Raw genomic sequence first — 27,481 nt, forward strand, 5'->3', positions numbered from 1 at the left:
TTCCTCCCTTCCTTCCTTCCTTCCTTCCTTCCTTCCTTCCTTCCTTCCTTCCTTCCTTCCCTACAGCCCCTTATTCTGTGGACATGCAACACATGTGTCTTTTCTCTCTGGCTTGAGCTACATGGAAGCCCAGTGTGAACCCAAGCCCCCTTCCTGCTATTGAGGAAGACATGAGCCTCCTCAGACAGCAATAAGAGGGCATTGGGGCTGGGTTTACAGTGTCATATAGTGTTGTGTCACATAGAGAGGTCCTCTCCACAACTTCAGGGTCATCAGTGACGCAGTCACTGGTCTTGCCTAGCCTTGCATGAGATGAGCATGTCACTTCCTCTCTGCTTTAGTGTTAGGCTTCCTCTCCTCGTCTACCTGAGTATCAGAGGAGATATTTGATATTTAAGGCTATTTGGATTGTATGTGGCCATTTAGAATGACCTCTGAGTTTTCTGTCCTTTATGTCTCTCATGTTTAAAGGCTGGATGCATTTGGCGTGTTCCCTTGGAGGGTCCATAGAACAAGGTAGCATGGTATAAATCTCTCCTTCCTCTGTCCCTTCTGATACATCCTTCTCTGTCTCCTCTAGGAGGAGAATGAAGTCACTGAGTTCTTTGTGACTCTGGAGAAGGATCCCCAACAAGAAGACTTTTTACAGGGCAGGATGCCTGGGAACCCGTATAGCAGCAATGAGCCAGGCATTGGGCCACTTATGAGGGATATAAAGAACAAGATTTGCCAGGACTGTGACCTGGTGGCTCTCCTGGAGGATGACAGTGGAATGGAGGTAATCAGGGAAGATAGTCTGCCGGAGACTAGGAGTGTGGGCTGGGATCAAATCCAGCTGATTGTTCTAAGTAGCTGATTAGCCCTGGGAAGAGAGCTGACTTCGGCCTCCTCATCTATAAAGTACGGTTAATGATTCCCACTCTCTGCCTCGCTGGGTTTTACCATTAATTACGTATGAATGGCTCTGCCCAAGGCATGGAATAAGCAAGTGGTTAATGGATGTTGGTTATAGTGGTGATATGTTTCATTATCATTGTTTGCTTCTGGCAGAGATTTCTGAGAGATTCCAAGTTAATGGTGCTCCCAGAATCCTGGCATTTTAGTGCCTATTTAAGTTTGTAGCCCTGTGTCTGATACTTTCTGGAAGACAACCTCTGGCGTGTGGTGTTAAATGTACATCATGGCCAGGCATGGTGACACATTCCTATAATCCCAGTGGCTCGGGAAGCTGAAATGGGAGGATAGCAAATTCAAGCCAGCCTCAGCAACAGCGAGGCTCTAAGCAACTCAGTGAGACCCTGTCTCTAAATAAAAATACAAAATAGGGCTAGGGATGTGGCTCAGTGGCCAAGTGTTCCTGAGTTCAATCCCCAGTACCAAAAAAAAAAAAAAACACACACACATTGTGTAGGACACATTGAATAAAATGAAAAATTGCCTTTTCTGGTACTAAAGTGGGCTCAAAATAGAAGGTCCTCAGCAGGGTTTCTAAACTGGAGTCCATGGTTGGGTTAGGGTGTTTGTCCCTGAGCAGGTGTTTGATGGAAAGATCCATGACACACGGAAATTATAGATTATGAACCACTGCCATGAAGTGTTCTTTGATCTTGAGACTTACTTGCCTTACAATTAATTTGGAATAACGGCCTCATCTTTTCCCTTCAGCTTCTAGTGAACAATAAGATCATTAGTTTGGACCTTCCTGTGGCTGAGGTTTACAAAAAGGTCTGGTGTACCACAAATGAGGTATGTGCTTATTGTCTTGCTTGGAGGTATGGGTGTCCTTCTCTGACTCAACAGACTTGGACCAGGAAGAGCCATCACATGTCACCACTTACCCATCTCGGAAGAACCCTTAGGCATTTTGTTTTCTCTCTTTTATGGGGAATCAACCAGTTACCTTGTCTGCTTTTGGAAACATCTGACTAATGAGGATCAAAGAGCTTCAAGAAGGCACGAGCATTTTCTGCCTTGCAAGGTCTCGAATCCCAAAGATTTGAGGCCAGGTGGTGTTTTTTCTGAGCCCATGCTGTGATGGGGAATGCTGGCTATCTTGAACTTTGTATCCTCTTAAGAATTCAGCTTTCACAGGCACACCCCCTATGAAAGCTGGGTCAGGAAGCATTGTTCCTGTTTTATTCCTTGGGGAACTGAAACTCAGATAGGCAGTTGTTCTCAAGGAGGGTCATTTTGTGGTCATTTTGGTCACCTTGATGCTTTTTGTCCTCTTAGGAAAGTCAGACATTTTACTTCCCCTTTCCCTCTTTTGTGTTTCTTTCTCTCTGTTTTCCTTCCTTTCCTCTCTTTCTGTGTCCCTTCCTTCTTCATTTTTCTGTTTCTATTCCTTTTCTTCTTTTGTCTCTGCTGGGGCTTTTCAGTAAACATCAAATGTTTAACTTAGTTACAACAAAGTAGTGTACTAGTGAAGCATAGCAAACATCTTTGTTTTGTGCTCTACCACTGAGCCACATCCCTGCCCCTTTTATTTTGAGACAGGGTGTCACTAAGTTATCTAGTCTGGCCTAGAACTTGCCATCCTCCTGCCTCAGCCTTCCTTTCAAGTAGCTGAGATTGTAGGCATGCACTATCATGCCTGGCACAGCAAACTTTTTAAAATACTTAGTCCCAAATATTTCTGTAGGAAAATAAATTGGCGATACACTGTACATTTTTGCCCCTCTCCTTTCTGTCCTCCCACTATGCCAGGAATCCTGGTCCCTGTTTCTGTTGCCAGTTAGGTAAATGTAGCATTGTTGACAGAGTGACAGACAGAAGACTGTCCCAGCCATTGTACCTTGCCAGTGACTTATTAGCATCCAAATAGAACAATACAGGCTTAATCTCCAATGCATGTTTAAAAAAAAAAAAAAAGTAAAGATAAAGTACCCGTGGGCACTCTTGTAAGTGGTGGTGGTACACCAAAGAATGCATGTGAGCATCTCCCCTCTGAACCATGAAGTCATATTTAAGTTGAAAATCATTCATTCTTCATGATGGTGTGCTTACTTCACTGAGGGGTTCTGGAAAATTCCAGAGTTCATGATAGTTTTTTTATCTGGGTCTTCAACTTCCTGTCCCTTCTCTACCCTCTGTCTGCCTGATAAATAGCCCATCTCTTTAGTTACTTTCCTGTGCTCTATTTTCTGTGGTGATTTTCTCTGAGGAGTCCTCACTGGGCTTCCCTAGCTGGAGGCCCTTAAAGAACTGGCCTTTCTGACAGGGGCTCTTGTCTTGAAGCTGTGCATAGAGTTGGAAGCAGGCAGATGGCATTGGGGTGGTGCCCACTTGTCACTCAGTCCTAGAGTATGTTGTTGAGCTCCTGCTTCTCACCTCCAAACCAAGTGCACCTGTGCTGGGGAGCCCAGCCCAGTGCCTAGCACCACATGGATTCCCACAGGGGCTTATTCCCAACCATTCTAGTCAGTCTGTGGGTGTTAGCGTGGAGCAGTCTGGTCAAATCCTCTCCTTGTGTGATGACATGGAGATTTCACACTCTCCCAGGTAGAGACTGATGGGTTCTCATTTTTCCCTTGGTGCCTGAGACCTGCATTGAAGTTCTTTGATGTAAATGAACTTGCTTGACGTGATTCTTTGGGTAGTAGTCCCAGGAGTTGGAGTTTTTCCTGAGCAAGGCATAGGCTTAGATTTAGAATGGGGCTTACGGCTGGATAACTGAACAAGCTGTTGAGCCTGGTACAAAAGGATAATGTAAAGTGCTTCATTAGCATAGGACCTACTTAGCCCTTAATAAAAAGGTGTGAATGAGATTACGCATAAAGTCTATGTGATGCTTACCCTGCAGTGGACACTGGGCCGCCTCCTTTCTCCTAAGGAATTGCAGTGCGTTTTGAGACGGGGCTCAGGCCTTGTAGAAAAGCAGAGGTGCTTCATGTTGCTGGGCGTTAAGCCTAACAGATGCTGGATCCTTTGCATTTTTCTGGGCTTATTATAAGTGCTTTTCTCCAACTTTCTCTGCTCAGGGAGAGCCCATGAGAATTGTTTATCGAATGCGGGGGCTGCTGGGCGATGCTACTGAGGAGTTCATTGAGTCCTTGGACTCCACCACAGGTAACGTCCCTTCCACCTGCAGTGCTGCACATGGACTTGGGGTTTCAGACCACATGGTCCTGTCCAGGAACTTGGGTATTCTCAACAAATACTCTTTATACTCTGCATCAGAGCTGTGGATTTACCTCTCTATGGAGGAAAATATAGACATCAGGGCCTGATTTCAACACATCTGAAGACTGAGAGTGATCAAGCTTTTAGGGCGAAAATGCAGTTAGCAATAAATTTGAGTTCAGTTTTATTTTTGTTCTGGTTTTATTTTGTTCTCCCATTGGTGATAGTGATTGTTGTAGTTTCCTGTTTGAATAAGTGATTTTAATTTACTTGAACCTTAAGAAAAGCTCTTTTTGGAATGACGTTGTGTAGTCTAGTATCCAATATTGACCCTTTTTTGTGGCTGTCTTTATTGGAGATAGGGAAAAGGGCCTTCTGCTCTCAGCCCAGGAGAGGGCTGTTGCATTCTGGGGATTCTGATTTATTCCCATCTTCACCTATCTCCATTCTTCGTGGCTTTCCTTTTCTTCCAGATGAAGAAGAAGATGAAGAAGAAGTGTACAAGATGGCTGGTGTAATGGCCCAGTGTGGGGGCCTAGAATGCATGCTTAACAGATTGGCTGGGATCAAAGATTTCAAGCAGGGCCGCCACCTTCTAACAGTAAGTTGTGGGCAGCAGGGCTGGGATCAGCCTTTCTGCACTGGGAAGGAGAGGCCTCTGCAACACAAAGCTATGGCCATTTGTGCCACTTAACCCTAGAGGGCAGCATGGTACCATGGACCAGCGAAGAACCTGCACACTCTGAATCATTGACCCCCTACTCCTCTTTCCCGGCCTGCTCCCCCAAAACCCAGTGTCATGGCAGCCTCTAGTACTTCTTTAGTCATCTATGGAACCAATAATCTCATTATTTTCCTCCAAGTAACTGCACTATGTCAATCATCATTAATAATTTTTTTTTTATTGCTTTTTAAGTGGATCTTGTAATGTAACTAATTTCTCACATTGTAGGGTCTTGTTTGGAGGTTTTTCTGGCTATTTTATTAGTCAGAATTACAGGATTCCAGAGGCACCACAAATATTTCACTACTATTTTTATCCCTAGAATATACAGGGCTAAATATTATCATGTCTGTTTTAAATGACCTGCCTGGTGCTTGAGCTCCCATAGTCTCTAGGAACTTTGGCATCATTCTGTTTACCATTGGTTCAGGCTCTTAGTGTCAGAATTTCCCCAAGACAGAGTATCAGTACTCATCCCATTAGGAACCTGTGTCACTGCCATCATTCAGGGATGATAGAAATAAGCCTAGCTTCTGGGTGTGGCCTCTGGAGAACATTGCTGTTTTAAATGCCAACCTATTAAGAGCCCCGCCACCTTACCATGTCTCCTTTGTGTTCACTTCCCCTGCTGCCCCCCTGCATTTCAGAAGGAGTACCTACTGATTACACATAACCCTCTGAGACATACGTTCCTGCTGGTCCCCATATCTTACCCTTGTGGACACTCTCATGGGCTTTGATATGCTTCTCTTGTCAGGTGCTGCTGAAATTGTTTAGTTACTGTGTGAAGGTGAAAGTCAATCGGCAACAGTTAGTCAAGCTGGAAATGAACACTTTGAACGTCATGCTGGGAACTCTAAACTTGGTAAGAAGTTGAGGCTTCAGATGATGAAGAGGGAGCATTAGTAGCCCTAGGTCGAGGCTGGGGGGCATCTTCAGTTCTGGGCAAGGTGAAATGGACTTGCAGCCTCTTCAAGGCCTCCATCTCTCTGACTGACTGGTAGAGAAATGTGGGTCCTTCCAGTGCCCCCTTTCTCCTGCTAACTTTTGCCTGTGCACTTGCTATGGCACCCCAGAGCTTCCTTGAACCTTTTCTGAATTCAGATGAGAGGAAGGCAGTCCTTGAAATAGTCCATAAGCCACACCAATAGAAAAGTAGTATCCTTCTCCTCTGGGCACCCAAGAAAGAGACCCGCACATTTTCATTGTTGTCAAAATCCCACATGCTTGTCTCCTTTTCAGAACAGGCACGTTGTGAGTATTCACACAGTTTCTGGGAATTAAGGCCATATAGGATATCAGATGTCATCAACAATGGTTGTATCCTGAGAGTGTCTGGGTCTCTTCTTCTACAGGCCCTGGTAGCTGAGCAGGAGAGCAAGGACAGTGGGGGTGCAGCTGTGGCCGAGCAGGTGCTTAGCATCATGGAGATCATTCTAGATGAGTCCAATGCCGAGCCCTTGAGCGAGGATAAGGTAAGTATAGGGCCCACTCCCTCCCTGACAGACACTGGGAACCTGCCCTGTCTCATTACCAGCAGTAGGCATGTCTGTGTCCAGCCAAATTGAACCCAGAATGACGCTCTCAAGTCACAGGAATGGCAAGATTTAACTATGGGGACATCATTATCTTAGAGCCTGAAATCTTTGAATTCAGAAGAAACATAGCTGCTAAGGATGTTCTTTCACTAAAACAGTGCTCCTTGATGGAATCGGGGCATGTCTTAGCTGATAGTCAGGGACCTTTGTCAATTGAGGATACCTTAAGCCCAGAGAAATGAAATGAGCTGTTCGATGCCTTATAGTTGATCACTGGTAGATTCAGGCCTAGAACACAGTTCAGTTTCTCTCCATTGTCTCCACCTACAACTCTCTCCATTCTTATTGGTACCAGTGATTTGGCCAGAAATATGCCCAGATGAATGTTCGGCCCTCTGGATTCTCTGGGAGGAGGGGAGATTGTCCTAGTTCATTTTGACCACCTGAGATTGTTGAGAGACCATCACAGAAACTTAGAAAGTAATTTATCAAGTGAAACTCCTGCTGTTTATAATTGCCCAGGAAGTGTTAAAAACCAGTTCTTCTGTGTCTGATGGGAATGGATGACCTTATGGGGTCAGCTGTTGACTACACAGTCCTGACTTCACCCTCGCTTCTCTTTTGCAGGGCAACCTCCTCCTCACAGGTGACAAGGATCAACTTGTGATGCTCTTGGACCAGATCAACAGCACCTTTGTCCGCTCCAATCCTAGTGTTCTCCAGGGCCTGCTTCGCATCATCCCATATCTCTCCTTTGGAGAGGTGGAGAAAATGCAGATCCTGGTAGAGCGGTTCAAACCGTACTGCAACTTTGATAAGTATGTGAGAGTCCCCACAAAAGCCTAAACTAGTCTGTGAGACCAAGGAAGGAACACTGAATTTCTGTTGGATTTTTATGTCCCCCTTCTGGCTTTTAAGGAGCTCAGTCTAGTGGGGGAGGCAACAATTGAAATATATTGTGTTAAAGTAGAGCTGGCTAGCAGACAGGGTGAAGTAGTTTGTGAGATGGAAAGGGGCACGATAAGGTGGAGCTGTGTACACAAAAGCTTGAAAATGCAAAAAAAAAAAAAACGGTGTGAGTTTTGGCACATAGCAGCTAAGAGGGAGAGTGGCATGGTCAGGTCCAAGGATTTTTATCATGATGGAGTTTGGACTAGAGGTGATTGGTGATTGTTAACCAAGAGAATGACGTGGTGGGGTTTTTGTTTTACCTTCACACCTTCAGATTCTGCTCTCTGCTCCTAGGTACGATGAAGACCACAGTGGTGATGATAAAGTCTTCTTGGACTGCTTCTGCAAAATCGCAGCTGGCATCAAGAACAACAGCAATGGGCATCAGCTGAAAGATCTGATCCTCCAGAAGGGAATCACCCAGAATGCTCTGGACTACATGAAGAAGCACATCCCTAGTGCCAAGAAGTGAGAAGCCCTCCTCCAGGGACTGGGGCTTCCCTCCCTGTCCTTGGTCTTCTCTGTCACCATCTTGGTGCAGAGCTTCATGCCCATTGCTCTTCTGGGAGACTTCCCTCCCCTTCTGGAAACTATCAGGGTGACCACTGAACAACTGCAGAGTCCTTAAGGAAAAGATGGCAGCTTTTTTTGTTTCTATTCAGGCTCATCACTTCCGCTAGTTTCTAGGCTGAGCTGGGTAGTTCTTATCAAATCTTTGTGACATTCTTAGAGGGTCTGGTTTAAATCAGTAGTGGGAAAGCCAGGTGTAGTAGTGCAGGTCTATAATCCTAGTAACTCAGAAAGCTGAGGCAAGAGGATCACAAGTTCAAAATGAACACGCACGCCCTGGGAGTGTAAGTAAGCCAGAATGAACGACTGACTTCCAAGTGCTTTGCTTCTCTGGCCTGTTAATACGATTTCTTCTGTTTTGCAGTTTGGATGCTGACATTTGGAAAAAGTTTTTATCTCGCCCAGCCTTGCCATTTATCTTGAGGCTTCTTCGAGGGCTGGCTATCCAGCACCCTGCCACCCAGGTGAGTGGCCAGTGTGCATGTGGACCTTGTTCTGTAGATAGGATGTGTGGTAGGAGGGAGCCGTTTACTCTCTTATATCTATCACCAACTGAACAAAGAACCGCTGATGTGATTCTACTCAGTTCCTAGAGTAGAAGGGACTTTTAGGAGTCATCTAGTTCTCTCTGTGCAGAGGGAAGTAATTATATTTGTGATTTCCACCTTTGCTTAGTCTTAAGTAATGTTTCTTGTCTCATGGATCAGCTGTATAGCATTTGAACTGTGAGGGTCATGACTTGGCCAGACTGTAAAACAGTTATGACTTCTGACCACAGTTTCTGGGACATTCACAATACCATTGCCACCATTTTCTACTGTGCCTCAGGCAGCTGAAAACTCTACCAGGGGAGGTCCATCCATTCTACTCAGCCCGTTCCTGATCTCTCCCCACTGGGCTGAGGTGTCTGTTAACCCTTCACAAATCCTAACTGGCCCCCCAAAAGCAGGTAACCAGGGCTGGGGTTTTTTTTTTTTTTTTTTTTTCCTCCAAACTTCATTTTATATAACTATAGATTCATATGCAGTCATTAAATAATACAGGGAAATGGTATGTACCCAATCTTTTCCAATGAAGGCATCTTGCACAACTACAGCATGTGTCACAGCCACTGTTAATCCTAACAGTCAAGATACAAGACAAATTCATCACCACACGGGTCCCTCTTGTTGCCCTTTTGTAGCTGCATCCACTTCCCTCTACGCCCCTGCCAGGAGACACTGGAGCTGATCTGTGTTTCATTTTTATAATTTGTCATTTCAGGGGTTGTCATGTGCATGGAATCATACTGTGTGTAACCTTTTGGGATTGGCTTCTTTTACTAAGCATGATTTTCTAGAGATTGACCTAGCTGTTGCCTGTATCAATACATGTATTCCTTTTTATTGCTTCACAGTGTTCTATGGTAGAGACATAGCCCAGTCAGTTTAATCGTCCACCCACTAAAGGATAATTGGTTGTTTCCAGTTTTGGACTATTACTTATGAAGCTGCTGTGAACATTCAGGTGCAGGGTTTTGGGTAAATTTAAGTTTTCAATTTCTAAGAAAAATACCCAAGAGTACAGTTACTCAGTTGAATAGTAGTTGCATGTTTTGTTTACAAGAAATCAAAGATCCCTACAGCAGCATGTGTGTAGTCTGGTTTCTGTGCATCATTACTAGCAGTTGGAGGCTGTGTTTTGATTTTCCGCCTCCTGCAGATGTGCAGTGACCTCTTGCTGCTGTGCTGGCTGTGTCTCCCTGGTGGCTGTGCTGCTGCACAGGTACCCCTTTCCATGTGCTTCATGTGTGTCTCTTTTTCAGTGAAATGACTTTATGTCTTTTGCCCATTTTTTAGGTGGATTATTTAATTTTTTTTTTAATGTTGAGTTTTGAGAGTCCTTAGGGTTGTATTTTTTTTAATGTCTATAAGGTTCTATATTGAATGTGGTTCCAACTTCTTATTTGATGCTCTGTTCTGATAACTCGCTCCAAAAAATGTGATAATTCTATTAAAGATTCTTCCAAGTGTTCTACTCCAGTCTTTATTGTTCTAAACTCTTGTTCAACTCAGTACAGATTGTCACAATTAGCTATTTTTGTAGAGATGATTTTTTGCAGTAAGGGTCTTCCCATACATTGTTTTCTGTTGCTATGAAGAAGCTCTATTTTGCAGAGGACTAAGTCAAGGAACAGCTGTGATTGAGCCCTATAGTCTCCAATCAGCTGCTTCCTGGGCTTGCTTTCATTATTAAATTGAATTCTTTTCTTTAGAGTAAAACTTTATCTAGTTAAATGCTTGGCATTCATAATTTTCTTTCAGAGGATTTATTGAGCAGTTGTCATGTCTGGTACTGGACTAAGCTAATAAGTTGCTGAACGAGATGTTCAGTGTGCCTGATGGAAGATGGAACCAGAAAAATAGTAGTGACCATGCAGTGAGATAGATGTGGTGTGGAAGGGGACAAAGGGAAGAGGATTTTTAGGAAGAGAGAGTGATACCTGGAAAGGCTCAGAGGCAAAAGAAAGCTTAAAGCATCATAAGAAATGGAAGCAGTTGTGTAGGGCAGAGGAGGTATGGCAAGAGCTAACAGTGAGTCCAAGAATATTCTCCAGTGAGAGGAGTGTGCATTTTCTCTAGTGGGCAGTGCCTGGCCATATTACAGAGAAGACCCTGAAGGGAGGTGAGACTGGAAGTAGGCTGCTGTCATGATCAAGGGGAGTGCAGTGGCAGCTTGGACTAGTTAGTAGACTCAACAGAGACCTGGGAGGTAGAATAATGGATTTAGAGACTGTGCACATTGAAGAAGCTGGATGGATCAGTAACACTGCTCAGTCCCTGGATTAGGTGTCGAGGTGAATGGCAGTGTGGTGCAAGGAGGTGGTGGACCCGGGAGGTTTGAGAGTGTGTGGGAAATATTCTTTAGCATACACTGTAGATGTTTGTTCTATCCTCTTTGCTGAAATGTGAACTGACAGCAGAGTCTTTTGTTTCCCTGTCACCTAAAACACTCCTTCACACACATATACATCCATGTGCACTCACAGTAGATACCCAGGGTGTTAAGTTTGGGGCACCTGTGGGAAAAGTTCAATAGGATTTGAAATATGGGCTCAGCTTATAGAAGCACAAGACATGAGATAACGTAATTTTGCTGAGGTGCGATTTAAAGCATAGCTGCAGTGAGAGTAGATTTATGAGCTAGCAAATGATCTGAGTTGAGGGCTGAGTTTTGCAAGTTAGCTTTGTTGTTTTCAACTTATTGTCAGATATATAGTCATTGCCATCAGTTCACTGGTGATGGGGTGGTGGTGATGCTCAGTGAGCACACCTGGGGGCCTTTTCTAGGCACCGTCTGCCTTGGGTGTTCTGACATCCTCCACGGCGCCTGATGACCAGTGCCATGGCGCCTGATGACCAGTGCCATGGTACTGTGACTTCCAACCTTCTCAAGCACGGGGGTTGATATCTGTTTTTTATTTGTTTTTTATTATCTCTGCTCACACATATACTAGTTGTGCCTCTCGTATCCCTGGGTTGAGGAAGCTGTGCCCTAGGTTCAGAGGGCCCGGAGGGCTCCTGGATGAAGAACCTAAGAGCAGTGTGTCATGAACCACAGTGCCTGCCCTGCCTGGCGGGCTGCTGCTTCTCTTGTCAGGATAAGAGGCCCCGCTGGCCCTGTTCACTCTCATTGTGATAGCTATTTTACATGGGCCATTTGATTTTTAATTTTCACTTCCACCCTGGCATTATCCCTGTTTTACAGTTGGAAACACTGAAGCTAAAGATTGTAGCAACAAGTGAAGGGCAGTAGCAGAGTCACCCTCCTTCCATGTGTCAGTGAGGAATCAGAGGGTCTCATTGCAGTTGAGCAAGTGACAGATTGTGTGTATTGGTTGATTTTTCAGATCTTTATGCTCCTGGGAAGAAGGCTTGTCTCAAGAGTTGGATACATGTATCTCTCTGGTCTCTCTCTTATCTCTCTTATTGGCAGGTTCTGATTGGAACCGACTCCATCACAAACCTGCATAAACTGGAGCAGGTGTCCAGTGACGAGGGCATTGGGACTCTGGCAGAGAACCTGCTGGAGGCGCTGCGGGAACACCCTGATGTAAACAAGAAGATTGACGCAGCCCGCAGGGAGACCCGGGCTGAGAAGAAGCGCATGGCCATGGCGATGAGGCAGAAGGCCCTGGGCACCCTGGGCATGACGGTAAAGCCACCTCCTCGAGTCCTGGGTTGACAATGGTGCAGGTGAAGGCAGGACAGGAGGAGGCAGGAACTAAGTATACTGGTACCTCAGAGGTGTGACTGCTGTTCTGCTTATAGATGGGGCTCAGTGTTGACTTAGCAAAAGTTAACAAAAACAGTAAAAATACCATTGGGTATTGAGGATGTGCTGCGTGCCAGGCACAATGCTGGAACACCTTACTTATAAGATTTTGTTTAAACCCTCAAGTGATTCTATGAGTTGATAGCATTATATTCATTTTTCCACATGAAGAAATTGAGAAGTCAGTAGGTCAAGGCACAAAACTAATTGGTTGACAGGGTTTTGATCAGGATCTGTTTGACACAAAGGGCTCTGTGCTTCACTATCCCACCTTAGAGGAAGCAGTAATCCTAGAAGAGCCTTGTCCCTGCAAACTTGAGTGTCAGCAGTTTCAACAGTCACACTGTAATGGTGAGCCAGTCAGAATGCAGCAGCTCTTCCCAGCTGAGACCTGGCATTGCTGGAACAAAGAAAGGGGGCTTTTTTTGGTGGCAAATGGAAGTACCACTTGGAGTTCTCATTGGAAGTTTTCCTCTGCCTCAAGGGTTCCTGTAGGGAGGGGAGAATAGCAAAAGAATCTGAGTCTGAAGGACTTTGCTCTTGATGTTAACAGTGTTTAAGCGTCCCCAGATCAGGGTGGAAGGGCATGTGAGAATCCCCTTCTGACATGCTACCTGGGTTCTCTTACAGACAAACGAAAAAGGCCAGGTGGTGACCAAGACTGCGCTCCTGAAGCAGATGGAAGAGCTGATTGAGGAGCCCGGCCTCACATGCTGCATCTGCAGAGAGGGATACAAGTTCCAGGTACCACTGCTGGGCAACAATTGGCCTCAGGGACATGGGCTCTGAGGGCATGGTCTGGCCTCATTTTCAGGCAGCGTCCCTTTCCTGCAGACCCTATTGTTCTTAGCCTGGGGTCAAGGCTGTATGCTGTCCTTTTTTAAAGGCAGGAAGGCACACTGAACATCACCATCCTTGATGACAAATAGCACCCACTGGGTTCCTTCTGTATGTGAGGCCTCAGGCTCAGAGCTCTGTGTAAACTGGGTAATCTTGTCTCAAATGTAAAAAAGCCCCAGTTTATGGTCAAGAAAACAAAGGACACATGGTGGAGCCAGAATTCCAGCTGGGGCTGCTCTGACTCCAGACCTGGGATCTTCACAGCACACTGTGCTGCTTTCATTCAGGATGATGGGGGAAAAGATCAGAGCCCCCACTTTCCAGGCATATTCAAGCTAGATTAACCTGAAAGGAGCAGAGCAGCAGGTGACCTATTTCTCCCCTGAAGGCCTAGAAGGTGGCCCCTTCCTCCCCAGCATGAACTAACCACTCTCAGCACCCAGGGTGTGGAAGGGCAAGTGTCTCTGTTGGTCCTGCTGTGCTGCAGCTTCCTCAGCACTGCCTGTCAACTCCTGAAAAGCAGGTGACTTGTCAAGAAAGCAGCACGTCCTGCATTTCCAAATGGATGAGGCCCGGAGAGAAGGATGGCATGGGCTTGCTCCTCTGCCTGTCTGCTCAGCTCCTCCTGTTGGCTACTCTCATACCCCTTTCCCTAGGCTGTACCTAGCTTGGTGCCAAACCCACAGCTGAGGTGCCAATGTTTTGGTACATTTCTGCTACTATATGTAACAAAATGTCCAGATCAATCTGTAAAGAACAAAGATTCATTTAGCTTATAGTTCTGGAAGTCCAAGAGCATAGTGCCGAAATCTCGGTTTCTGGTAAGATCTCTTGGGCAAAGTGCAAGGATATGGGGGCCGGGGCGTCCAAGAGAGGCACCAGGCCCTCTCACAACACCCCTCAGGGAACTGCTGGTCTTTGTGAGGGTGGAGCCCCGACCTGATTGCCTCTTAAAGATCCCACCACCCTCAATGCTGCTCTGAGGAATTACACCTCAGCTTGATTTTTGATGAGAATAAACCATTTTCAACCAGAGCACCTGCTCTTCTGAGCACTTCCCTGCGTAAAGCAGCCAATCCTAGGGCATTGCCTGGGAAGGAGGACACTCAGTTCTCCTCACTCTGTTCTACCTCCTTCCTAAGCCTGAGGTGGGGTTTTCTCCTCACCTCTCCTCTCTTATCATCTGTTGTCTTTGCAGCCCACAAAGGTCCTGGGCATTTACACCTTCACTAAGCGGGTAGCCTTGGAGGAGATGGAGAACAAGCCCCGGAAACAGCAGGGCTATAGCACTGTGTCCCACTTCAACATTGTGCACTACGACTGTCACCTGGCTGCTGTCAGGTAGGCACTGGCTTTTGCAGAGTGGCTCCTTCAGCAGGTCTTCCCAGAGCCTCCCTTTTCTCTCATGTATGCTTCTGCTCTGGACCTACATTATTTCAGAGGAGTGGGCCACACTTCCCTAAAGCCCTGGAGTTGCAGGGAGTGGGACTGCCAACCCCGAGGTTCTAAATCTATACCTTAGTCTCTGCGGAGTAATCATGTTCTACCTTAAACCATAGGCCAGAAGCCATTCTTGATGTAGGGACCCAAGGCTGGTAAAAAGTAGTTTGTTGACCTAAGTTAGTGAAGCCAGCCTCTGCCATGGTTTATAGAAGTCTGGACCTGCCACGGCCCACCCAACCACAGGGTGAGAGAAAGGAGCACCCTCAGTTTCTGGGGAACTGTTTAAAATTTTGATTGGTTACTCCACTCCTCTCTTTACTATGAGACTCAGGTCTGTAGACTTGGTCCTTAAGTCCAGAGATTATAAATGGTTCATTCTCCCTATAGGTCAGAGCATGGCCTAATGTACTTACTGTTAAACAGCAAGCCTCCCTTTCCCCCATCCGCCCAGGTGTCTGATGCCAGCTTAATTCCAGTAGTCATTTGTCCCTGCTCTACTCCCCACCCAGGTTGGCTCGAGGCCGGGAAGAGTGGGAAAGTGCTGCTCTGCAGAATGCCAACACTAAGTGCAATGGGCTCCTCCCGGTCTGGGGGCCCCATGTCCCTGAATCGGCTTTTGCCACTTGCTTGGCAAGGTGAGTATGAAGCATTTCCCATGGTAAAAGTATGGAATTTGCCAAGCACAGTGGTGCATGCCTGTGATATCAGCAATGGGAGGCTGAGACAAGAGGAATATGAGTTTAAGGCCAGCTTCAGCAACTTAGTGAGACCTGGTCTCAAAAATCTAAAAAGGGCTGGGGATGGAGTGCCCCTGGGTTCAATCCCCAATACCCTTCCCCTTCCAAAAAAGGAGGATTTCCAGGAAATGGGGTAGATAAGCTGTCAGTCCAGCCCTATTTCCTATCCCCTTCGTTGGGCATCCATGAATCCATGATGCTCTTTGTTTGCTGACTAGAGAGCTATGCAGGGCAAATGGGGACTGGGAGTAGGAATTGACAGAAGTCCTCGCCTGCTGAGCCCCACCCACAGGGTGAGGAAAAGGAGAACCTTTGGTTTCTGAGACACTGTTTAAAATAAAATTATGGTTGGTCATTCTCCTTCTGCTGATTTTATGACATAAAACTCAGACTCCTGACTTAGTCCTTAAGGCCAGAATGTTCTGGAATTCACTTATAATTGTATATGGCTCTGATGTTTAAATAATAAAAGTAACCAGGCCTGTGATGTATGCTTGTAACCCCAGCTACTTGGGAGGAGGATCACAGATTCAAGGCCAGCTGAGGCAATTCAGTGAGACCCTATCTCAAAAATGGCTGGGAATGTAACTGAGTGATAGAGTGCCTTGCAGTCAATCCCTAGTAACAATAAAAAAAGGAAAGGAAATAATAATAATAACAACAAAGAAAGTAGCTTAGTTGCACGGAGGATACTGGACTCCTTTTAAGGCCTCCCTGTATCTGAAAATCCAGAGTGGAATAGCTTAAGCTTCTCTGAGATCCGTGTCCTGGTGGGGCTTCATGGCAGAGTGGCCCCTTACCAAGTCCTGTTTTAAAGCTCAGTAACAAGAAGATATTTACTATAAACCAGGCTCTTAGAGTAATAATGATGAAAGTAACAAAGGGTATCATATTTATAGGTTTGCCATATGTTGTTTCTGGCAGTACAGAGAGGTTAAGTAGTTTACTCAAAGTCACCCAATAATAAGAGACAAGGCCCAGAAGGACAGGAATATATATTGACTTATTAAAAAAAATAAATAAATGAATTTGAAGGTTGAAGAGAGAGTTCCTGTGGGTAGATCATCTTGCCAGAATGGAGTAAGTTCCATGTTTCCTCCAAAATATATCATGTATCCACAATATGTGCTATGACATCTGTCCACACTTAGGGAATGTCACACTTGGTCACAGCAGAAATGAAAATGCCCTGTGGTCTTGTCTCCTGCTGGCCCTGCCCTTGTCCCCAGCTCTCCCTCTGGTTCTGTCAACCTGGCTTTCTCCAGGAACTCACTCCAGCTTCCATGTTCGTGCTGCTTCTCTCCAGGCACAACACTTACCTCCAGGAGTGTACAGGCCAGCGGGAGCCTACATACCAGCTCAATATCCACGACATCAAGCTGCTCTTCCTGCGCTTTGCCATGGAGCAGTCGTTCAGCGCAGACACCGGCGGGGGTGGCCGGGAGAGTAACATCCACCTGATCCCGTACATCATTCACACTGTGCTTTACGTCCTGAACACGTCAGTATCCTGTAGCCCAGTGGGTGGCCTACCCCATGGACCCTCTGCCCCACAAGATCCCCTGGCTTTTCCATCACCTCTCTATTTAGTTCCAGAGTCAGTGTCTGACCTTAGGCAGCCTCTACTGAGGTAGAGAGGTTCATCTGTAGCTTTTGGGAGCTTCCCAGAATAACAGGGTGGGTGACTTTCTAACACTGCCCTGTGTCCCACTGTGGGCAGCCATGGGCTGCATCCTCGGACTGGCCTTCAGCCTGGAGGGTAGCAAAATGGGCAAAGCCATTCTGCCCTCTTGCTTGGGGGGCCATGGTTGGAGCTCAGCGCAGCACTAGTCAGGGCAGACGAGCTGTCGCAGGTGGAGGCTTCCCATCGAGGCAGGGCAGTGGAGCTGAGGCCCCACTGCATGCCTGGAAACTGGGTTTGCTGTTCCTGTTTTTCTTCCAGCAAGTAAAACTCTGGCAAGTGAGAGGGGAAGGGACCGTTGAAGATTATCTGGGAAGTCAGCTGAGAAGGAAGACAGCCAGGAAGAAGATGTGTTTTTTTTATCTGTGTGCACAATATGGCATAGTTAGGTGACACCTAGAAGTGTCTTTTAAAAGAAGCACTCAGGAGGTGGAGAAGATTCTCCCATTTCACTCCAGGTTTTAGAAGCAAATTAAGAGATTTATTATGCCTTAGCTCTTGGGTGTGAATGGCGTCGTACTTATAGGACATGTTCCTGGCAGAGCCCCACAGCTCTGGTGGGCAGAAAATTGGCAGCCTATGGGAAGCTATGCCACCCACCTGAGGCACTGCCGTGCTGAGGAGGCAGCAGTACAGTCTGCTTTTGTCCTTTTTGGCCTTCTCTCATCAACAATGTTGTTCTCTCCTTCCTTTCCTGTCCTTGAGATAAAAGGCTGACCTCCAAAGTGCAGGCTGCATTGTTACAGAGGCAGGGCAGGGCTTCCTCGGAGTGCGTTGCATCATTGCCAGACTCCTTGGGTATCAGAGGAGACACCTGGCCTCGCTGACGGCACAGACATGCCCACTGTCCAGACTCTGCCGCAGGCCTGACAGCTCTCATTATCAGTGTTCTTGGGGCCCTGACAGCAGGTTTTTGTGAGACGTGTCTTGGCAGCCATGGGGTGGAGTGGACTGCTCCATTCCCCAGGGGGAGAAGCCAACTCGTGAGGAAAACACACACCCTGCTTGGGTAGAGCTGGTTACTTAGGTACTGCCATGGTCCTGCATGCCAGATGTTTAGAACTCCTGCTCAAGACCCGGAGTTGGCTCTTGACAGTTACTTTGGACAAGCAGAGGCTGACCCAGAGGCTTCTGTTCTTCCAGCACATTCTGCCTTCCCTCACTAACCATTTGACATCAGTGTGAGCTTGGTTACAGAGCACTGAGTGCCTCTGGTGGACATGTACAAAGACGAGTTAGTCGCACCATGACACCTGCAAGCCACGGTGAACTTGTGCAGATCCTAGGATGTTCAGAAGCCTTCCAGGGGCTGGAAGAGCCAATTAGGTCTGTCTGTCCTTTCTAGCCAGACCCATTCTGTGGGGAACAGAAGGAAGCAGGGTAACCTTGTCCCACCCCCCACCCCTTGTCTCCATAGCCCAGCAACTGTGGCAGTGCCACCTGCAGATCTGGGAACTGGGATTTGGGTGGCTGCTAGCATGGTTTGTTTACTCCCCACCCTCCCCCTACACTCACTGAGTCAGGATAGGGCATCAAGCATTTGAGGCATGAGAACAGCGGCCAGGTGATGAGGAGGCAGTGTAATCAGGAAGGACTGGGTGATCTCTTATTGACAGGTCCATGACCACTGGTCAAAACTTCATTATGGGGATGAGGCAGAGTTAACAGTGGACAGGCTCTGGAGCCAGATTGCCAGGGTTCTCAGCCAAAGTTCATGACTTTGGGCCAGGTCCTTGACACCTCTGTTCTGCAGTTTTCTTCTCTGTAAAATTGGGTCAGTGGTAGTACCTGCCTCACAGGGTTCTTGTGAGGATTAAATAAGATAATCCACATAAAGCACTCAGAATGGCCTGGTGTTCAGGTTTGCTATGGTGGCGATCACCACATAGCTTAGGCAAGAGTGCGCACGACCAGCAGTGCTTGCCTAGGAGAAATTGCTCTGCTTACGAAGGAGGAAGAGCACCTGCCTTGAAAAACAAACCAAATAGAGAGCCTGGGAAAGTAGCCAGGTGCTCCTCAGTGCCTGTGAGGGCAAGGGTAAGTTTGGGCTGTGGTCGAGTCAGGGAGTCTAGATCCTTCCACACTCGATGCTGTCACTCACTGGCTTAGTGACATTGGGCAAGTGTCCTCACTTTCTGGGCTTCCAAAGTGGTCAGGTACGTCCACATTGGAGAGTCAGTGAACATGCCAGCCGCAGGGCGCTCAAAGGCGAGAGGTCCTGGATTGAGTAGGGGTTGGGGGTGGGAAGCAGGGATCGGCCATGAACAAGGGCCTGGGAGCATTGATGGCGGAAGGGGCTCTCCGCTCTACCCATGTTCAACCAGCTCTGAAAGACGCTGGCACCCCACTGTGTAACACCATGTCACTTTCCTGCTCCCACCATGCCCCTTTTCTTGCAGAACCCGAGCAACATCCCGAGAGGAGAAGAACCTCCAAGGCTTCCTGGAGCAGCCCAAGGAGAAGTGGGTGGAGAGTGCCTTTGATGTGGATGGGCCCCACTACTTCACAGTTCTGGCCCTGCACGTCTTGCCCCCTGAGCAGTGGAGAGCCACACGCGTAGAGATCCTGCGGAGGCTGCTGGTGACCTCACAGGCACGGGCAGTGGCTCCAGGGGGGGCCACCAGGTCAGTACCTGCTTCAGGAAGCTGCTGACTAATCCATGAGTGCTAGGTAAAGGCGAGCTCGCTGACTCAGCAGTCGATGTTAACACTGGTTCCCTCACACTGCGAGTCTAGGCTGATGGCTGGCAGTTTCCTGGTCCCCTCTGGTTTTGTGTTCATCCATGGAAAAAGTGAAGCCAGTTTTACCTTCGGTAGAAAATTGAGGGAGGAAGGCAGCCAGGCACCAGGTGATACCGCTACTAAGATTATCAGCAGGGACTAAGCCTGGTGACTAATTTTTTTGATTTGATAGTTTTGCCATAAACTAAGAAGTTTCAGGGTGACTGTGATAGGGAATTTCTTTCTTTCTTTCTTTTTTTTTTTTTTCTTCTTTTATAATAGTTAAAAGCTCATGCTTCTCACTTCTTGGTTACTGTTCATATCCCATCTGTCCCATGTTCTGTGGGCCTTTCTTCTTCCAGACCCACTCCCCTAATCATGGGGACACCCCCAAAGAGGAGCTGCACTTCAGGAAGGAAGTGATCCTTTGCTTTCATGACCTTGTGCTACAATTTGGGTCAGATGGTGGGTGTCCTGGGAGAAACAACTGAACAAAAACAACCACCCCCAGCTCTTTGAGATGACCGCAGTGGTGGCTGTGTGGAGTGAACTCTGGCCCCACTCAGGCTGATGTCGGGGAGCAGTCTGCCTGTGCTGGGGAGTAGGCGTGGGGTAGTCCAATAGCTTGCTGCTGCCACTTGAGTGAAATGTGACCCTGCTTCATTTCTGGAAGATGTCCCTTTGATTCTGCTTCAGTTCTCTGGATCCTGTAGTTTAGGATCTGAGGATCATTTCCTCACATAGGGGCCAACAAGGGAGCAGCAGAGGGACTTTCAGGCCCATGATGACGACAAACCAAGTGAAGTAGCAGGGGCCTGAGTGGGCACACTTGGTCCTTCACCGCTTTCAGCTCTAGGCACATGGTGCCCCAGAGAGACCAGACTGGAGCTGTCCTATGGTGTGGCCAACTCCAGCCTGTTGGGTACAGGGAGGGAGAGAATCTCGTTAGTCTCCTATGTGACCCCGTCCCTATTCCACATGTGTCACTGGCCTGTGTTTCCCAAGAGCTTGAGCATGGGTAGTCAACCAGCTCCTTGAAATCTAAAGTCAGATCCTGTGACTGTGACATTGTTGATCAGCCAGGCTGAGCCTGCACCCATGGCACGTAGAGTGGCCGTTAGTTGGGCACAGGTTCTCGGCAGGTGTGGGGTCCAAGCTTGCTAGAGTTGTTCTGCCTTCACTGAGGAGACTGGGATTCACTACTGTCCCAGGCAGTTAAAGAAAAGTCAGTTTGGTCCAAGCTTAATTAGGAAATTCACTGTGAGCTACATTTATGCATTGCCATTTTCTCTGTAGCAATTTAGTCACCTTTACTAATTAGCCTTAAATAATTAAATTGGGCAGGGTCACCTAAGAATTCCTGCTTACCAAGCAGGACAGCCACAGAAAAGAGCCAAGCCTGGCCATGGCCTGGGCTGTGAACCTGCCACCTATGAAACAGACCCGCAGAGGTACTAAGGGCTTTCCCAGTACTGGGACACCCTCCAAGGAGAGGTCATGGCTGAAGGGCATTTATTCCACCTGTCTTATGTTCTGTGGGCCTTTCTTCTTTCAGGCCCACTCCTCTAATCCTGGGGACATCTCCCGAAGAGGGAGCTGCACTTCAGGAAGGAAGTGGTCCTTGCTTTCATGACCTTATGCTGCAGTATGTGTCAGAGAGTGTCATGCTGGTATTGGGCAATGTCACTGTCAGCAGACTTTGTCCTCAGTCTACTACTTTTTTTGCCGGGGGGGGGGTACCAGGGATTGAATTTGGGGCACTCAACCACTGAGCCACATCCCAGCCCTATTTCGTATTTTATTTAGAGACAGGGTCTCACTGAGTTGCTTAGTGTCTTGCTGAGGCTGAGGCTGGCTTTGAACTTTCGATCCTCCTGTCTCAGCCTCCTGTGCCGCTGGGATTACAGGCGTGTGCCACCACGCCCGGCTTCAGTCCAGTACCTTTTGAGGTAGGAGCAGTAGCAGATATATGCAAAAGTAGCTCAAGACAAACTAATGACTTCTGCATATTTTTCATTCAGAAAAAAAGTGGTTCTTTCTCTGCTGGGAACTTGCAGGTATTTAAGGCTAGGAGTTGCTCAGGCCTTCATCACAGCCTTATCTACTGTCTTATTGCCAGGACTCGGGTGCCAGGACTCAGGGGTGGATAGTTGCCCTCATCCAGGGGCCCACCTGACAGTAATTTTTACTTTATGCTGCAGCATCTCTGGGCTGGGAGGCAGAGGAGGAAGTGGGGCACTTTGGGAGATCTTGGGCAGAGGGGGGTTAGGCAGTATATTTTAACATTCATCTCTCATTTTATTATTTACTTTACATTTGTGAATTGAGCATCTGCTGAATGCAGGTGTGAATGGCCTGTCTCATGCTAGGTGCTCCCTTCATTTGAGGCCCATGGTTTTAGCTTCTAGGAAATAACACCTGTGCTTATTTCATTATCATTCTTACATATACATGTATTTTGTACTGAACAGTTCTATACATGTCCCTTTAATCATGAGAAGTGTTCCAGGGTATAGAATACTCCATGGCAGGGTTCATGGCCTTTACTTACCTATTACAGATGTGATGGCTATTTGCAAATGAGCTCTCTCATAGAGCTTAGGTGGTAGAAACCAAATCTTGACTCTGAAACTTCACTTCCTTCACTGAAGGGAGTCCAGTCTTCCTATTTTTCATCAGGTTGTACCTGGTGTGATCATTCCTCAAGCCAAGACTGTCTACTGTGAAGGCCAAGGCCCTTGTCAGAGGCAGCCCCTGGTGTTCCAAGGCACTGACTAGTCTTTAATCCTGAACTGAATCATTAGACTAAGTGGCGACAATACAGGTTAGAAATAAAGGGGTGTGGTGAAAGCTAGCCCTGGGATTACCTCAGTATTTAGGAGGTGTTGGGGTGGTTGCATGCTCCATCCTAGACAGTACTGTTGCTCAACACCAATTTTTCTACCAGCTTGCTGTTTTTAATAGAGCATGTGTTTGACAAATGATGGCATTTGGCTAGTTTGCATCTCCTGGCTGTTTATAAAATTTCTTCTGGTGGGAAAGTAAAGATTGAGGTGGCGGGGCATCGTGGTACAGACCTGTAATCCCAGTGGCTGAGGAGGCTAAGGCAGGAGGATTGCAAGTTCAAATATAGCCCCGGCAAATTAGCGAGACCCTGTCTCAAAATAAAAAGGGCCGGGGATGTGGCTTAGTGGTTAAGCACCCCTGGGTTCAGACCCTGGTACCCACCCCCCAAAAAAAATTGAAATAGAACCTTGTTTCCTCTTCATATATTAGGCACCATCATGTCCAAAAGCTAGTGTAGGGCTAAACATGGGAAGCATTGGAACTGTTTATATTTCTTAAGTCAGGAGGCTTGATTGCCTTTGGACTTAGGTCTCCCCATTGGTTTTACTGTGCTTTGGAAGATAGTGCTAAGAATCAAATGGATTTCATGGACTGTCTTTGTAATGGATAACCCTCTGGCCCAGGGCTTCAGATTTCCTTGCCCACAGCTGCATTTTCCAAGAAGATAGGCACATAGACCAAGCCATGTGAGGCAAATATCATGGTAACTCTGCCCTTGGCCCCAAGCTTGCTTTGCTCTGCCCTTGCAAGTGGCCTTCTAGGAAATTCATGGAATGGGTTTGGTTTTCTTTTCCAGGCTGACAGATAAGGCAGTGAAGGACTATTCTGTTTATCGTTCCTCCCTTCTCTTTTGGGCCCTCGTCGATCTCATTTACAACATGTTCAAGGTAAGGAATCCAGGGGCCCCAGCTGGTTTCTGCAGGGGTATAGGATGTCTGTGGTCCTGGCTCTGACCTGGCCTCAGCATCCACAGGCTGCCCCTCACTGGTTGGAGGCACTTTGCTTCTCAGAAGCAACTAGCCGGTGCTGTGGGGAGGGTTCAGGCCAGACCCACGCATCTGGGCTATCCATTTGTATGTAGCTGGGTCACTCCTCATGTCCCTCAAGCTTGCTGCCTGCTCCTTGTGCACTTCTCTAGGGAGCTGTTCCTTCAGAAAATCAAAGTGTTTAGGGTGGCTTCTGTTGTCATCTGAGTGAGACAGCTCGATCAGAGCATGGTGATGATTCCCTTAGCTTTGGAGTGCAGCTGTGAAACGTGTGGGGAGGAAAGAGAGCGGCTGTGGTGGTGCTCCTAGGTTCCGGTGGCACGTGCATTATGAGAGCTCTGTGAGGAGTGACTGAGGTTCTTTTGGTCCTGGAGGTAGAACACATCCTTCAGGAAGCTCTGTGTACAGGGAGAGCTCTTTCCATGGGGTTGACATGGCCTGACCAGCTCCAGGCCAAGGACCAGGCAGCGTTCAGTGAGTCATCTGGCCCTATCTGTTGATTCTTGTAGAAGGTGCCTACCAGTAACACGGAGGGCGGCTGGTCCTGCTCTCTGGCCGAGTACATCCGTCACAATGACATGCCCATCTACGAAGCTGCCGACAAGGCCCTGAAGACCTTCCAGGATGAGTTCATGCCAGTGGAGACCTTTGCAGAGTTCCTTGATGTAGCCGGTCAGTGTCAAGGCTTGTCTTGTAAGAGCCACAGGTGTGAACCAGCTCCCACCAAAGTGCCTGGGAAGAACGTGTAAACACCAAGCCACGGACAAGCGGGCAGCAGCTCCGTTGTGTACTGAGACTGAGCACTGTCTGCCTCCGAGGCTCTGCACCCCTCATTGAGTCTGAGTTCAGTCCTCTAGGCTGCCCCGTGTGAAAAAGCCACTCTGCTTATCCCCAGTTTTATAGACGCAGTGAGACTGAGTTTCCCAAGACAAAGTCAGGGGCCAAGTAACATAGCCAGGAAATGTGACATTCAGAGAATTAACATGAGAAAGGGGGTGAATCCGTCTTCTTCCTGCCTTTTGGGGACAGAGACCTCTCATGTCACAGCCTTTTTTTTTTTTGTACTGGGGATTGAACTCAGGGGCATTCGACCACTGAGCCACCTCCCCAGTCCTATTTTGTATTTTATTTAGAAACGGGGTCTTGCTGAGTTGCCTAGCGCCTCGCTTTTGCTGAGGCTGGCTTTTCACTCTTAACTCTTAAGTAGATGGTAAATCCAACAGCAAAAAGCACCTCTTGAGTGTCTAAATAGGGCAGCACATTAGACATATCATGGGAAACACTGGTAGACAGCTCCTTTCCCAAAGCTAGCAAAGCCGAGGTTCATTATACCCTCCTGTGCACAAATTCTTTGTGTAATAAATTTGTCATCCTAATTGCAAACACATTAAAATTATGTTTGGATTTCATGATCCAGCACCAGGTAATAGCAGGGGGAGGTGACTTGGGCTCCAGCCTGGGAAGCCCACCTAGGAATAAAGTTCAGGGCCCTCTGGTGTCACAGCGCTGTTGCTTCACAGCCTTCTGTCAGAGGTGTCCTGATAGGAAGCTGCCCTGGGCCAAAGCAGAGGTAATAACATGCCTAGCTCTGTTTTGCTAGCTTGGTTCTCGGCTTCACTGTTTCCGATGCTCATTGTGAGGATTGTGTAAGTGTAAAAATGCAGGGAAAAAAAATTTCCCCCAGATCTCATTATCAAGAGAATGCCTCTATTAACATTTATCTTTTCATTCTCTGGAAATGAGACCGGCTGAAGGTATGGAATGATGTGCAGTATGAATTCCTCTTTCTTCCCAGCCCACTGCCAACTGAGCAGCTCTTCCAAGAGCGTGGAGCCTCTGCATTGGCTGTTCCTAGCAGTGGCCTCGGTGGAGGGCTTTGTTCAGCCCAGTGCCTGCTTATGCTGTCTGTGTGGCCACACGCAGCCCTGCTCGCCTCTCAGTCTCTCTCAACCTCGCCAACTCTGCTGGGGCTGGGGGCTGTGCACGCTGCTCCTACCCACCCTCTGCTCTGTGTTTTCCAGGTCTTCTCTCAGAAATCACTGATCCAGAGAGCTTCCTGAAGGACCTGTTGAACTCCATCCCCTGAACATCCCCACAGAAGCTGCAGTTGACGGAGATTGAAGCTAGCTTGCCTTCCACCCCTCTGTTGTCCCCTCCTCGTGCATTGATTCCCCACACAGGATGCTGCATTATTCCCCTTCTCCCCTCCCTCATTTTTCTTGGAGTGGCTTGGGGTTTTTAGGCTTCCTGTTTTATCTTGTGTGTGTGGTGCACTAGCTATGAAGTTGTCTGTAACCCAAGCCATTGAAGGACCTGTACATACCTAGGAGCCATGAGTTGTCCTGGCCAACTTAATACTTGAGTGTGCACATCTTGAGAAATAAACGAATGACTTAAGGTGTGGACTCCTGCTTGCACCCACCTGGTGATGCTGCCAGGTGCTTGAGCACAGCCCTCAGTGGCGTGAGCACCGGAACAGTCTTCTGGGCCTCTTGTCAGCCCCACAGGGAGTCCGTCTGTTCTCAACCAATAAGTCGGGGCACTGCCTTTAATGGCTATGATTCCCCCCACAAAACAAAGCCTGACCAGCTCCAGCCCAAGGCCTTGATCTTAATTTTTGGCCTTAAGCACTGGAATCCAGATTCAGGGGCCCTGGTAGTTTTCTAGTGCCCAGCTGAAAGGGGGCAGGCATAGTGGAGCAGACACTGTTTTTTCTTTAGCAGGCCTTGGAGCATGCTGGCTGCCTGTTGGGCATCCTTTGGTGACTTTGGGGTTGTCATGGGAAGAGAGGCCAGGGAAGACTTGGGATCAGGACGAGAGTAGCTGCTATTTCCATTTTCCTCAGTGTCACAAGAAGGGCCAGTGAACTAACTTCATGTGCCAAGGTCAGCAGCCAGAGTGGTCAGGTTTGTGCCTATGAAGCTGCATCCTGAACCTGAGACCACCTCCCCACATTCATGGGGGCTCCTCAGAGCCTCTCCTAGTTTTTAGCAAAAGGCCTGGGGCTGTGTGGAATTGCTATCCCATAACAGCTGGTGGGGAGTAAATCAAGAGTGGCTTCCTATGGGGCTGGGGTGGGGGCAGTGTGGACAGGGAGTTGGACCCACCCGCTGGATGCCAGGTTTGCTGTTGGGCAGCTGTGTTTGTCACACCTTGGGACATTGGGCATTGACCCAGAACTTTCAAAAGCTGCTCCTTGGCCTGCCCCCAGAGTCGCCAAAGCTCACTACAAGGTGTCTGTCTTGCGAAGGCCTTAGAATCTTGGCCCCAGCCCAGTGTTACAGCTTCCCAGTGGCCCTGCCACCATGCCAGGCAAGCTGCTGACACAGTAGCCACGCAAGTCTGTGATGGATCCAGGGCTGCGCCTTGGCAGTGCCTCGAGTGGGAGGGGAAGCTGGTATAGGGAGAGCAGCGCCTCCCCAGCCACGTCCCACGGCCCTGGGAGCAGCACCAGCAAGCGCCTCTCCTGTCCTCAGCCACTTCCTAGGTTGCTGTCTTTCTCAGCCCCGTTGTGGAATTTGCTGAATCCAGCTGGCAGTGCCTGGTGGCAGCTCAGTTGAAGCCCCTGAAGCCTGTGTGCAGCAGTTACTAGAGGAGGGTCGTTGGTCTAGCCTCCGGTGTTCCTTGCCATCTTGATGTCTTAGCTTCCCAAGTCCGGTACTCTGTTAGAGATTGCATGGAAGCTGGGTGTCCCCCCTTTTCACTAGGCCTGCTACCTGTCCCCCCGACCCCAGGCGTGTTTGCCGAGAAGCTGGGGCTGTGCTAAGCTCTTTGCATTTCATTCTTGAGCCCTGAGTTAGGTGGCAGTTTTCTAGTCTGCAGATGAGGGAACAACCCCAGAAAAGGTGCCTGCAGGAGTCAGGATGTGGTAGGCTGTGGGACTCCAAGGACCATGCATTCCACAGCCGGCATGTTTGCCTGGTACCAGGTGGACACCAAGGGCCCAGTAGCGTGTCAGGCTTTGTCCTCGTGGAGCTCTGCTTCCGTGAGAGAGATGATCACCTGGGT

The 27,481-nt window shown here is 48.0% G+C and overlaps 1 protein-coding gene across 12 annotated transcripts in view; it reads left to right on the top strand.

Annotated features, from left to right (window-relative positions):
- Ubr4 (ubiquitin protein ligase E3 component n-recognin 4) overlaps positions 1 to 25,870 on the top strand; it is a 128,183-nt gene extending 102,313 nt beyond the window's left edge. For 9 of the 12 annotated variants that reach the window (XM_048816222.1, XM_048816223.1, XM_048816224.1 and 6 more), the window contains 18 exons: positions 581 to 778; positions 1,666 to 1,746; positions 3,981 to 4,068; positions 4,596 to 4,723; positions 5,604 to 5,711; positions 6,202 to 6,321; positions 7,012 to 7,202; positions 7,630 to 7,803; positions 8,270 to 8,369; positions 11,881 to 12,099; positions 12,850 to 12,963; positions 14,258 to 14,400; positions 14,982 to 15,137; positions 16,546 to 16,740; positions 19,320 to 19,544; positions 23,284 to 23,374; positions 23,983 to 24,145; positions 25,495 to 25,870. In XM_048816222.1, the coding sequence (XP_048672179.1) occupies positions 581 to 778; positions 1,666 to 1,746; positions 3,981 to 4,068; positions 4,596 to 4,723; positions 5,604 to 5,711; positions 6,202 to 6,321; positions 7,012 to 7,202; positions 7,630 to 7,803; positions 8,270 to 8,369; positions 11,881 to 12,099; positions 12,850 to 12,963; positions 14,258 to 14,400; positions 14,982 to 15,137; positions 16,546 to 16,740; positions 19,320 to 19,544; positions 23,284 to 23,374; positions 23,983 to 24,145; positions 25,495 to 25,559 (2,559 nt within the window). In that variant the 3' untranslated portion in view covers positions 25,560 to 25,870. The remainder of the gene's footprint in view (positions 1 to 580; positions 779 to 1,665; positions 1,747 to 3,980; positions 4,069 to 4,595; positions 4,724 to 5,603; positions 5,712 to 6,201; positions 6,322 to 7,011; positions 7,203 to 7,629; positions 7,804 to 8,269; positions 8,370 to 11,880; positions 12,100 to 12,849; positions 12,964 to 14,257; positions 14,401 to 14,981; positions 15,138 to 16,545; positions 16,741 to 19,319; positions 19,545 to 23,283; positions 23,375 to 23,982; positions 24,146 to 25,494) is intronic. The other 3 variants (XM_048816225.1, XM_015485631.2, XM_048816232.1) reach the window with 2 other exon arrangements.
- Positions 25,871 to 27,481: the final 1,611 nt, after the last annotated feature.

The sequence above is a fragment of the Marmota marmota genome, unplaced genomic scaffold (genome assembly GCF_001458135.2).
Source record: "Marmota marmota marmota unplaced genomic scaffold, marMar, whole genome shotgun sequence".
In the NCBI taxonomy this organism is placed as follows: Eukaryota; Metazoa; Chordata; class Mammalia; order Rodentia; family Sciuridae; genus Marmota; species Marmota marmota.